Source organism: Phaenicophaeus curvirostris, chromosome 3 (assembly GCF_032191515.1).
Source record: "Phaenicophaeus curvirostris isolate KB17595 chromosome 3, BPBGC_Pcur_1.0, whole genome shotgun sequence".
Taxonomy (NCBI): domain Eukaryota; kingdom Metazoa; phylum Chordata; class Aves; order Cuculiformes; family Cuculidae; genus Phaenicophaeus; species Phaenicophaeus curvirostris.
The window spans coordinates 84,491,826-84,504,972 of NC_091394.1; the positions used below are offsets into that span (position 1 = coordinate 84,491,826).

General features: G+C 54.3%; 2 protein-coding genes across 2 annotated transcripts in view; both read right to left on the bottom strand.

Moving 5' to 3' along the window:
* EXT1 (exostosin glycosyltransferase 1) overlaps positions 1-3,236 on the bottom strand; it is a 178,415-nt gene extending 175,179 nt beyond the window's left edge. The window contains exon 1 of the mRNA XM_069854575.1: positions 2,066-3,236. Within this exon, the coding sequence (XP_069710676.1) occupies positions 2,066-3,000 (935 nt within the window). The 5' untranslated portion in view covers positions 3,001-3,236. The remainder of the gene's footprint in view (positions 1-2,065) is intronic.
* The window catches only part of SAMD12 (sterile alpha motif domain containing 12), a 213,500-nt gene that overhangs the window by 14,857 nt on the left and 185,496 nt on the right, over positions 1-13,147 (bottom strand). The gene's annotated exons all lie outside the window — the stretch shown is intronic.

Genomic DNA, 13,147 nt, shown 5'->3' on the forward strand with positions numbered 1-13,147 from the left:
GGACACAGTGCTGGGAGATCAGCAGATGGCATACTTTGCTGACAATCGGCACCAAAGCAGGAACGCAAAAGGGTAGCACCACACTTGGGCAGGTGCCCTGGCTCAGATGAGATGCTGGGCTCAAGAGCTTCAGCACTTGCAGTCACTTGCCAGAGTGCTCGTTCATCTCGGTGGCCCAACCACAGACTCAGCCTGCCTCAACTCTCCCAGTAATCTTAATTTCTCGTAATCACCTTTTTGTACTTCCGGTCTTTACCAGCAGCATTGTGACAAATGCTTAAGTTCCCACACACCACCCCAGCTATGGCCACGGGTTAGCAGCAGGCATGGGTTTTTGTATGAACAGAACGGAGTACCAGTTGGGTTCATGCATCCATATCCCCTGAGCGTTACATACACCCCTTGCTACAAAAGAAGCATCAAACACACTTTAGGAAGAACTTACGGGTGGAGGACTAGTTTTTATGAGACCAAATGGCATCACTGTAAAATAATTTAATATGGCCCTACTCGCATCAAACCACAGGCGGGTATGTTTGTTTTTATGACAACTCAACAGCACATATGCTGTGGAACACAGCAAATAATCAGCACTTCTCCTATCTGTAAATTAGCTCTAATTGCTGAGATCTCTGCCAAAAATCAGCAGAGTCTGTGAGGCTACAGTTGTCGGATCTCCCTCCCCTCCAAAAAAATATCCCCTAGAGGAGATCACAAACCAAAGGGACTCCCAGGTCACAAATAACACGAACTTAGCTTAGTATCTCTACCGATTAGTCGGTACCACCGCTGCATCACTTCCACGTGTACATCGTTTTACCACTGAGCCATAGGTTTTCTGAAAGTGAATGGGATTTTAAGTCCACCAGGTATCTGCACTGCCGTCTTCTTCCCCTGTGGCAGATTTACAGTAACCGAAGGTTGAGCAGAGTTCACTCAGGCACACACAGGCTTCCCAGCGCTGAGGTGCTGACCTTTCCAGTCTCTCCCAACCCCCTGTGGCTAGTTTCGGTGGAGAAACAGGCAGCGAGCTGGAAATTTTCATCAGCATTAATGCCACCGTAGTTTCTTCCCGACTGCTCCCCAAGAGTTATTTTTCCACCCACGTTCCTCCATGCATCACAAACCCCTCCAGCCGCCGGCAGCTCTGCCGCACGCTACCAACCCAGCGCTGCACGCCTGGTCTGTTTTAACGCAGCGTCTAACTCCTGCTACACGGGAAACATTCTCATGCAAAAAAACTTCATCTACAGACACCTACTCTGCAGCAAACGTAGCGGTGGTCGGCATTTAAATGAACCGATGGGTTGCAAACGGCTTAGTCAGCATCGGAGCCCGGGAGGTAATTCCCAGGGAGCGATTTTCCCGGCAGCTACACATACAAACCTGAAAAGCAGACTGGAAGACAAGGGCAGCACCACAGCGACAGAAAATCTGGCTACGCGGGGACATGCCCAACAAATAAAAATAAAGACCTGGGAAAGCCAAGAAACCAAGCGTTCAGAAACCACACGCTGCGCTCCCGCTGCCGGCGTGTCCTCTCAGACGTGAAAATCAGAAACTCAGACACAGGACATACACACAGTCAGCGGTTTTGTTGTTTTTTTTTTTTTCCTCCTTTCTTTACTGACGCTTTGCCGGTTCGAACAGAGAGCGAAAAGGCGGCAAGTTCCTGCCTTGCCCAGCGGAGCCCGAGCCGAGCGGCGAGCGCATCGCCCCCAGCACCGAGCGGCGGGGAGCGAGGACTCGGACAAACTTTGTCTCGGGGCGGGGAAGGCAGCGGGCGCCGAGCCCGGGAGGCAAAGGGCGGTGCCGGCCGGCCGAGCATCCCCCGCGATCGCCCGGCCGAAGGGCTGCGGGTGCGGGTCAGCGGCCCCGAGGCTGCGGGGCCCCGCGCCGCCCTCCGCCGCCTCCCAGCCGGCTCCCCGGGACGCGGCAGCCTCGCCCGGGACACGAGGAGCCACCGAGCCCGCCCGAAGCAGAGACCGCAACTTCTTCTCGGGCCGGCCGCGCATCTGGCCGCATCTGGCCGGGGATGCGCGCACGGGGAAGGGGCTGCACTTACTTTTCGTATTCGGCGTTGTCTCGATCGCAGCGCGAATCCTTGTGCTTTTGCCAGTCTTTGCCATGCTTGCAGGTGGTCAGGAGGACAACATCCTCTCCGTTATGGACGTGATATAAGGCATTCCTGGTGTCTGACCCTATCCCCGTCAGGTACCTTTTCCCCTTGAATACCAACATGTACTTCCTGAGAGGAGGGATGGTGTTAAACCTCAAAAATCCCTTCTCCCCTCCTGTCCTAGGATGATCCTTAGAAAAGAGCGGGATAGAAACGTCAAAGTTGGGTCTGAAGTTTTCAGTACTGATGCTGGCTTTGGCCAGCATGGCCTGGCCGATGTCGAACCCCACGTCCTCGGTGTAGTCGGGCCAGGTGCCGGAGTATAAATTAAAAATCAGGTGGTTTCTGCCGTTGTTCCACAGGTGGAGGCTCTGCACCTTGGAGCGGAGGTTGTGCACGTACTGGGGGGAGAGCTGGTCCCGGTCCAGCGTGTCCAGGCTGAGGACGAAGAGGCACGCCTGCCCGGGGTCGGAGGTGTAGAAGCGGGACCCCTCGATGGCGGCCAGGACGTTCTGGTAGCTCTCGGCGATCTTCTCCCCCTTCTGCTGCGGGTACACGTACACCTTGAAGCCGCTCCTCCGGCACTGCGCGAAGTCGAAGCAGGACTCCATGCGGCAGCGGCGCCCGCGGTACAGCCCGGCGCTCGCGTCCCGCCGCTGCCGGGGCGACACGCGGCCGCCCTCGGGGCCGGGGCGCTCGGCGGGGGCGAAGGGGCGCAGCGCGTCGGGGAAGCGCGGCCAGGGCCGCTCGGGGCGCGGGCCGTGCCGGGCGCCGGGCGGCGGGTGCCGGGCCGCCCGCAGCCGCGCGCCCCCCAGGTAGAGCAGCAGGGCGAGACAGGTGCCGGCCGAGAGCAGCGTCAGGTAGCGCTTTTTGGCCTGCATGTGTCCGGCGGGGGGGCTCCGGGGGGCTGCGGAGGAAGGCGGGGGCGGCCCGAGCTCGCCGGGCGCCGCTCTCAGCTCCGCTCCGCCATCTTCCCGCCGCCCAGCGCTTCAAACTCTCTCCGCCCGCCTCCGCCCGGCGCCGTTCCGCGAGCCGCCGGCCGTGGGGGCCGCGCATGTGGGCGACCGCCCGGCCGCGACGGCTCGGCGTCCCGGGGGGGGGGGGTGGGGGGGGGGGAGAGCGGCGGGCGGCCCGGCCGGCGGGGCGCCCCGCGTGCGCTCGGGGGCGGGCCCCGGGGCAGCCCCGCGCCCGCCTCCGCCGCCCGCCCCTCACAGCGCGCCGCGCAGCCTGACGAAGCCCCGCATCGCCCGGTGCGCCGCTCGCCGCGCTGCCGACGAATGAGGGGGGCCCTCCCCCGCCAGCCCCCGGCACGGAGCGGCGGCGGCGCCGGCGAAGGACCCTCCTCCCGCTCCTCCCCGCCTGCCCGCCCCCCTCCCCGGTGCGGCGGAGCCCCGGCGCCGCCCTGCCCTGCCCGCCCGCGGGCTGCGCCCCCCGCCTCACCCGGCCCCCCGCGCGCCGCCCCCGCCCCGGCCCCGCCGCGCTGACCTCATCCCGCCACGCGGCCCCGCGCGCCCATTGGCGGGCGTCACGTCCGGGGGGCGGGGCTTCCGCTGCGCCCATTCATAACGCGCCGGCCGGGGGGGCGCCGGGGTCTGCGTTCGCCTGACCCGGGCTGGGGCTGGGGGCTGCTGCCTCCGCCCTTTTCCTCTCCTCCCTCCCCCAGGGCAGCGTGGGCCGCGGCCCCGCTCCGTCTGCAGCCGGGGCAGCCCCCGCTCCGGTTCGCCAGCACCCCCAGCCTGTGCCCCCTGCAGCGCCCAGCCCCGCTCCGGTGGGCTGCCCCCCCTTTCCCCCCACAGCCCCGCTCCGGCTCGCCGGGACAGCCCGGGGCACCCCCGGCCCCGCTGCGGTTCCCTGCCCGGTTCGGCTCCGTGCGAGCCGCTGCCGCCCCCTGCCGAGCCGAGGCGCCCCGAGCGCCCGGAAGGTCCCGGTTTGGGGCGCTGGGGAAGCGGAGCCCCCGCGGGGCGGCTGCCTCTGCCCGGCGCGGGGAGGCCGCGGCTCTGCCGCTGCGCTCGCTCCCGGCCAGCCCGGCGCTCCCCGCTCCGTTCAGCGGGGCTGCGTCCCTCGGGAGCAGGCTCCGTGTGTCCCGGCGGTGGCTGCTAGGGGCTGGCAGGCACCGAGGCGGCGCTGATGCGATGAGCGGGGTGGAGGGAGCTGCCCGGGCGCCCAGACGCCCATAACGCTGCGCGTCTGTGCTCCGTGTCCCCCGCTCCCGGGCTCGCGGCTCCGCTGCCCGCAGCCAGAGTTACCGGGGGAGCCCTCGCCTCTCGGGCGGGGCCGGCGGAGCTGGGACATCGCGAGTGGGTGCGCGTGTTCCAGTCCTGCCTGCTCGCCAAGGAATAGCAGGGAGATGGCACGGGACCCTGCCGTGCTGGAAGGCTGTGCCCGTGCGCCTTCCTTGCCTCTCGGATCCAGCTGCGATCCCACCAGCCACGCTCCTGCTGTCGGGTCCAGAGGGGCATCACACCACCTGGGGGCAGGAGCCCCGTCTTGGCCAAATGCTTCCCCGTCCCTGAACTCTTCCGTGTCCATCCCACCACGGAGCTGTGAATTCGGTCGTGTCCTCTTCTCCCCCAGCTTCTATAGGTTTGAGCCGAAATGGAAGGGTAGTGTGTGTGAAGGCCACGCGCCTCCTCAGTAGAAAAGGTAAGAGCCTACTCTCGCCTACTCTCACCTTCACTCTCCTGGGTGGAAAACTGGTTGGATGGCCGGGCCCAGAGAGTGGTGGGAAATGGTGTGAAATCCAGCTGGAGGCCAGTGACAAGTGGGGTTCCCCAGGGCTCAGTGCTGGGTCCAGCCCTGTTCAATGTCTTCATCAATGACCTGGATGAAGGCATCGAGTGCACCCTTAGCAAGTTTGCGGACGACACTAAGCTGGGTGGAAGTGTTGGTCTGCTGGAGGGTAGGGAGGCTCTGCAAAGGGATCTGAACAGGCTGGACCGCTGGGCAGAGTCCAATGGCATGAGGTTTAACAAGGCCAAATGCCGGGTCCTGCACTTGGGGCACAACAACCCTGTGCAGTGCTACGGACTAGGAGAAGTCTGTCTAGAAAGCTGCCTGGAGGAGAGGGACCTGGGGGTGTTGGTTGACAACCGACTGAACATGAGCCAGCAGTGTGCCCAGGTGGCCAAGAAGGCCAATGGCATCTTGGCTTGTATCAGAAACGGTGTGACCAGCAGGTCCAGGGAGGTTATTCTCCCTCTGTACTCGGCACTGGTGAGACCGCTCCTCGAATCCTGTGTTCAGTTCTGGGCCCCTCACCACAAGAAGGATGTTGAGGCTCTGGAGCGAGTCCAGAGAAGAGCAACGAAGCTGGTGAAGGGGCTGGAGAACAGGCCTTATGAGGAGCGGCTGAGAGAGCTGGGGTTGTTTAGCCTGGAGAAGAGGAGGCTGAGGGGTGACCTCATTGCTCTCTACAACTACCTGAAAGGAGGTTGTAGAGAGGAGGGTGCTGGCCTCTTCTCCCAAGTGACACGGAACAGGACGAGAGGGAATGGCCTCAAGCTCCGCCAGGGGAAGTTTAGGCTGGATATTAGGAAAAAATTTTTCACAGAAAGGGTCATTGGGCACTGGAACAGGCTGCCCAGGGAGGTGGTTGAGTCCCCTTCCCTGGAGGTGTTTAAGGGATGGGTGGACGAGGTGCTAAGGGGCATGGTTTAGTGATTGATAGGAATGGTTGGACTTGATGATCCGGTGGGTCTTTTCCAACCTGGTCATTCTATGATTCTACCATGGAAGGGAACATTACTGACTGTAAGTGAGTTTCGATCTTGTAGCTGGAGCAAAGAGAAGACATTTCCTTCCAAAATAATTTGATGGTAGGGAGGGTTGTTGGAGGAAGGAGGCCGGGGCTTGAGGCAGAATGAAGGAGTTGGGAATAATAATAAGTCAAATTCTGAGAAGAAAGTCATATTTATGGCTGGTGTAGGTTTGGGTCCAGGGGGCAGAAATTTTGGCCACTGACACGATAGTGGGGAAGAAGTATTAAATATTAATGTGTTAATTAACCCTGTAATCTTTCCCTGAAACATTTGTCACAGCCCACATACCAAAACTGGGATGCTGTTCAAGAAAAAAAGAGGTCAGCTTCTTGAAAGGTGAACCAAGGCTGCTCACAGGGGCACCTTCTGTCAGGCACGGGAGGATGGAATCCCATTACTGTCTGCAAATTAAGCCTCTGGGGACTGGTTTCAAACAGAAAAGGGAGCCTGTGAGCTTTGCTGCCTGTGCCAAGGACGGTAGCTTTTGTGAGCAGATTTTGGGGGTGGCGTGCTGGTGAGCCCGAGGCATGGAAGCACTGCTCACCACGATAGAGAAGTGTGGGAGGGAAGTGAAAGCTGTTGGGTTTCCAGATGAACTGCCCTGCACTTGAGGTGCCCGTGCTGTTGCCCACTTCACAGCAGCAGCGAGTACTTAAGCTTTAAAATATTTGGGTCTGGACAAAGGCAGTCAGGATGTTGTTTTAAAGCACGGAGAAATAAACCTCTGCTGATGTGCTTTATCTATTGGACTCCTGAGTTGCGGTGCAATTGCTCCAGACAGATCTGGATCCTGTTGCGTGGGGCAAGACTTGCTTCAGGAGACGTATGCATGCCCCTAACTGTGGGGAGAGGGATGTGGTGGTGATTGGTTGTCTCTTGAAGCCTGCCCTTCTAAACCTGCTATCACCTGATGTTTGTAATTTTCCTGGGTTAACAGAATGAAATCACCCTGTCTCCAGCCTGTTTCATTGCTGCTGCTTGGGCCCTGTGAGTGACACGGCAGCCAACAGGAATCAGGCAGCCTGCCTTCTTCAGCTGCCACTGGAGAGCTATCCCCAGCCCCGGCAGGCACTGGAGGCAGAATGCTTCAGAAATGGAAGCTTACCTTTCCCTCTGGTAATAAATCTGCTTGCATCTGCTACCAGGCAGGTGTGTGGTGGAGTACAAACCAGCATATAGCAGAAACCTTGCCTGGAGAAAAGGAAGACTTGGTGGTGAAAGGGTATTTTGATGTATCCATGCAGCAGACACACAAGTCACAACACCCAGGTGTGCTCTTGCCACTGGTGCCTGCTAAAGGGTCTGCAAGGTTGCAGGTGGCTTTTGACCCTGGTCCATTACCCTTTGCACTCTTGCAAATAATTTATATCTTCATGTGACTGGCACTTGTCTGGGAACCTGTCCAAGCCCTCCAATGAAAGGCCAGGAGAGAAAATCGGTTTTCTATTTCTGGTTTTGCAACTTAACACCCATCCGATCTGTGGCGAGTCACTTGAGGCCAGATTCTTAAAGAGGTGGATTAGTGTGGACTCCTCTTTTTGAGTCTTTCTCTTGGTGTCCAGCTTCAGCTTGAGGTGCCTCTGAAAAATTCCTCAGAGTTTTGTGCTCAGCTGCCACTTAACGCTGGAGGAGCATGAAGTCCATGGTACCTTCTACCTTTTATATGTGAAAAAAAAAATCCTTTTTGCTTTGCATATTTGGATGCGCCTTAGTTTTGGTGCTATTGAGTAATGTTCTTGGCTGTCCCACTGGGCATTAGATGTTCCTCCACCAACTTTGATCACAGGGTTCAATCCTGAACCTCAAAACATGCTGCTTGGATTGAAAGCCGCACAAAACATAAGAAAAGATGCTGTCACGTACTCACCTGTCCCTAGCCCCCTGTTTTTTTAACCCAGTAATGCTGTGTTTAAAGTTTTTGCCCAAGTAGGAGACCTGGAATTGTCAATCCAATTGGGCATCCTCCCAGGGTGGGTTGAGTAGGACTCCCCTACTGAGACTGGCTTGTTATAGGTAACTACCTGGGGTAGTCACTCTACTAGATTATTTGTGGGCTTCAGGTTTCCAGCTAAATGGGGCTGATAGTGCTTTCCTGGCTAATAGGACAGCCTGAGAGCTGATGATGAGAGACACTGTCAAGTGTGTCATGATCCTAAGGATAAAAGCAGTGTAAAAACGCAGGGTGGCTAAGTTGTTTGGAAGGGCTTGGCCACAGGCAGATGTGCAGTTAAAAATATTACTCTCCTTAATCAGCTCAAACTGCCATTCTTTGTGCCACTTCATGCTTTTCTGTGGCTAAGTGCAGCAAGAATTTCCTAAGAATTAAGCAAAACCTTGCAGAGCTGGCAGCCTGGAGCTCCAGGCTTGGCTCTATATTTAGAAGCCTAAAGGAAGGCAGACCAACTTCCACAGACACCAAGTATCCACGGATCCCACTTTGGTTTGGGTGATTATACAGAGATTGAAGAGTGAAGCTTTCGGCAGAAGCACTTACCTGGAGGCTGCGGTAGAGGAAGCGAAGGTAGAGGAAGCAAAGGTGTTTGCCCACCTTTTGGAGGGAGCCAAGAATCTGCCCAGGGGGAAAAATCAGTGCTCTCCTTTTATTCAATAATCGACAGCGCCAAGGTAAACTTTGTAAAGCATTTTTTCAAGTCCAGTCCCCAGTCTGGAAAGGCTTGAGGCTGGCTTGCAAAACGTCTCTGCCTTCAAATAGCCCTTGCACAGGGTTGTGTTGCATTTATCAGAAACAAAAATGGGGGGGGGGGGGGTGAGGGAAGGGAAAGGAAGGACAGAACAGACTTTTAAACAGTTGTTTGTGGAATGGTAATACTCTGTTAAAATTATTCCTCAGCTTGGAGCAAATTAAAGTGATCTTTGCTCCACAAATTAATATGAACGCTATGGTTGTTTATCACATCTTGGTAATATCACATGGGAATAAAAATATCAACTCTTATCCGTTCAAATAGCTGAGATGTAACTGTTAGAACTTCAGCACTGCAACAGCTGTTTCTCATGTCCTCAGAAATAATTGGTTGTTACAGAGGCTATTTAAATGTGAGAAAATCACTGCAGTTTTATAATTAGTTTATTTTTAAGGAAAAACATAACTACCCTTTGCTAGGAAGGTGAGGGTTTCAGGTGGGATGTGGGATGGCAGCGTAGGCACCTGATTGACTGTGACATTAAACAGATAGTAAAACCAGAGGATTATAAATATTAAGATCTTAATCTCACAGTAGAGCCCTGCTGGGGGAAAGCCAGAGACAAATAAGGCCTCGCCTGAAACTCGCTGTAGGGTCAGAGCCCCTGCGTGCCATGTTATAGAGCAGGAGGACTGTGCTGAGAGGGTATAAATACAAGCAGCTGGCTCTGACAGTACCATTGCATGAGATTTATTAGAGGACTTAGGGGCTTTGTGGCTATATTTAGTACATAAATTTATAAAAGTTTCTCTTCGAGTGTAGCCTAATTCGGAAACACCTGAAGTCCGCAAACATCTAGTATGGTGTGTTCAGGAAAGCTCAGTGGCTGCCTGAACGTCTGCTCTCAAGCATGACCAGAGTTGCAGATGGCTTGGGAACAACCAGCAGCAAGGTTCCTGGCCCCCTTTGCACAGAGCTGGTGGCCTGGTTCCCCACCTTGGTTTAACTTTTCCCTTGATACCTCCCGGCAAGAGACTTGGCCAGTGGCTGCTCTGGGGAAAGGCGTCCGATGGTTTGCAGCAGCCCGCTGGGCAGGAGGGTTAGCAAAGACAAAATGTGGCACAGGGGACAGGCAGCCAAGAGAGCATCCCGCCAGAAGCCCTGCAGAGATGCTATGGCATGGGTTAAGTCTCCACTGCCAGTTTTGGGAAAGAGCTGGCAAACACTGTTTGCTTTGCAAGTGAGTTCATGGCTGGAAATCCCCAAGGAGAGGAAAGGGAGGCATGTAACGACTGCACACGGCGCAACCCCAATATTTCATAAGGGTTTTTTTTAATTGGCACTCTTGCCTATTGCTTCTCCTTGTGCGTGCTTAAGTTTTGCTGGTCGCTCCCTCCCTCTGCGTTGGATGGGGAACTCATGGTGGCTTGTGCAGTCTGCAGGGCGTCTGTATGTAGCTGTCTGGGCTTTGGCCCATAGCTTCACTGGGACAAAGAGTTGGCTCCGAGGGCTCCAAAGAAAGAAGCCACAGGGCTCTTCCCCACAGTGTGTGCTTTCTCTATGCACTGGCTAATAAAAACTGTTTCACAGCAAAGGCAAGCTGGTGGAGTGAGACGTAGCTCTTAGGCGGGTGCTATTCCCGAGAGCGCCGGCAGTCTTAGCTGAGCCTATTTATTGGTGCTTCTTCCTTCAAGGAGTAATAAGTTCCAGATTTACTCCCTTTCTAACTGAGCATCTTTCAAAGTGGGTGTAGAACTATTTAAATAGCTTCTGTGGAGGTGGGATGAAAAATTGCTCTTATTCCATAGTCTGCAATCAGCACCAAACAAGCACTTTTCTCCACTGCACACACAAACAGGCAAGCATCTACCAGCAGCCTCAGCACTTTAGATCTGATTTTTCTGCTCACTAGTGTAAGACATGAGGAATTCCACTAACATCAACAGAAATTCAACAGTGTAGTTTTTATTTTATGTTATTTTTAACCCAGTTAAATCTCTATTGTTTTTTTGTTGAGTTTTTTTGTTGTTTTTATTTTTACCACTGGGACTTCTCAGCGACTGTGCTCTGAGAAGAGGCAGACCCTGGCCATGGTGCATGGGCAGTGTAGACCCACTGCAACCCCTGCTGCCCAGCGTAGCAGAGCCACAGCATGGTTCTGCTCAGCCTTTCACCTGGGTTTTGGAAGGGTCGGGGAACAGCTCTGTGAGCCACTTCTTCCTGGACAGCCAAACACATCCTCCTATACCAGACGGAGTTCCTCACAGCAGCCCTGGGGAAGGTGGAGGCTGTAGGTGTTCTGGAGTGCCTGCCTGGGACATCCAAAGTGAGCTTATTGCTTTGCCAGCTCACTTGCGGGAAGAGCCTCAAACCTGAGGTCTGATCAGTTTGGCAGAGCAGAACCCAGTAAAGAGTAAAGGTAAAGAGTGCAAGGCCTCAGACTCATCTCTGCCTGGATGGATCAGAAATGTAGCAGGGAACACACAGTACAAAGAAGCCCCTGGCCTTGAGGGGTGTTGGAGTCAGAGGAGAGCCATCTTCTGTAGCTTCCAGAGAGAGCCTCTGCCCATACCAAGTGGAAGCGTAGCCACTCATCCTGGCAAACCCCAACAAAAGCATGGGTCATCAGTGAGTCAGTTCTGCAGCTGGTGATGTGCAGCATTTTCGTGCACCGCTATTTTTTTCTTTTGGTGCAAACATGGGTGGCAATCTGATTAGCTTATGATTCATGATTTGGCTAATGTCCCTACTTCCCTCAGTCCCCACCTGTTCAAATAACTACTACTGTAATGTAGGCTGTTAACTTGAAATAACTTTTCCAACCCCTTTTGTAAATGAGCTCTGCATGCTGCTTTAAGTCTCATCCATGGGCAGAAGTTGTAATGATTTAACTTAAACGCTTTTAAAACTAACCCAACCTCCTGCAAAACTCTATGCAGGCATTTAAGAAGAAAGAAGTTCACTTGAAGCTGTTCCTAATCAACTAACACCGTGATCAGATATGCTGTTCTGCTCAGCGCTACTTCTTGCCAAAGGCCATTCCCTCCTCTGCCATGCTCTTCACCTGGTCTTAACAGCAGGATCCAGGTAAGTGAACCCTCCCATTCAAAGAGTCACAGCTTACCTGGAACATTGTATCAGAGGGGAATAAGGAGAGGCTCCTCCATGCAGTTTGACTCCCAGAGCTCAGCAGAGCAGGGGAAAAGCCAGCATGCGCAGCCATGGTGGGCTGAGGCTGGTGACTTGAGCCAACTCGGCTACCATCACATCAGTGAGTCTGAGTCTGCATCTTTGGTCACCCAGTCCTATGTCTACCACTCATCATTGTGGTTAAACAAGCCTGCGCGAGTTACGGCAGTGGCTCCTTACGCCCTTTGCACCAATATAAACAGATCAATCAGGCTCAGGGACACTTCCCCAAAGACGTAAATTATGTAAGCAGTGCAATAAAAAAAGGTGGGGGGAGGGGGAAGAAAAATGAAAAAAGGGAAATACTGGTCTGAACTCTCGAGATGATGGGTTTATTCTTTTCCCCAGCTGGTCAAGATATTAAAACAGAAAGGTCAGATAATTTTGAAGCACACATGCATTTCAGCCTGTGTGCTTACACCCTTGTGAAGACCGTTTGACAAACCCTGATCTCACCCAGTCCTCTCCTGACCAGGCTCCTCTGCATCCACTCACCTCATTTCCTGCTCAGCCCTCAGTTCCTGGTTTGGTGCATTGTAGTGTGTTTAGCTCTCACTACAGTTGCAACAAGTGTCTAATCCTTCATCTGTAAATTCATCCTTCCTCAGTGGCAGGTTGGGGTTTGCATGCAGTGCCCCACACCATGGGCAGGATGCAGGGCCCCTGGATCTCTCAAAACTGGGGCTAAGGCAGTGGGGAAAAGAGCGGCTGTGTGACCATGATTCTGCAGGCAGGATCTAGGTTTTGCATCAGTGGAGGCAGATACTTTGCCCATGGGTAAAAGCAGTAGGTTCACCAAGGAAGTACCTCTCCATAGGTGGTGTGCTAATTTCACCCCTGGCAAACAGCATTAATATAATACATCAAAGCTGGGTGCATTAATAGCAAACCAAGGGAAAGGATTTGCTATACATGCTAGCTACTTTTCAAATGCAAATATCTGTTTTAAATCAGATTAAGACAGAAGGAAGCCTAGAGAATGCCAATAATTAATACATGATAACAGAATAAACATCCAGGGCATCAAAAGGTAAAATGCAATCACAAAGATGAAAGTAATTCGTGTCCTCCACTCAGTCTGCTCTGCTGCATGGAGTAAGTGGGTGCGAGTCCCCATTCCCATTTCTAAAGGCAAGTGGTGAGTGTAAAACCAAAGCAGCTGCTGCTATTGAGTAGCATCCCTTTTCTGCTGCAAAGAAAATAAGAAGAATTCTTAAGGTCAGCCAGGGAAGTGTAGAACCTGTGGGCTGGGCTTGGCTCTCCAGACTCCCCAGGTTTTGTGAGCCATGCTACTGCAGAGAGGGAGCCTTTAGCAGTCACTTCTATTCGTTGGCATGACCTTGATCCCTCAGGGTGTGCACATCTACCTTCTGTGGCTTTAAACCAGTGAGAAGGGTGATGACTGGGTTCCCCACTGAGCCATTAGTGGACTTCAG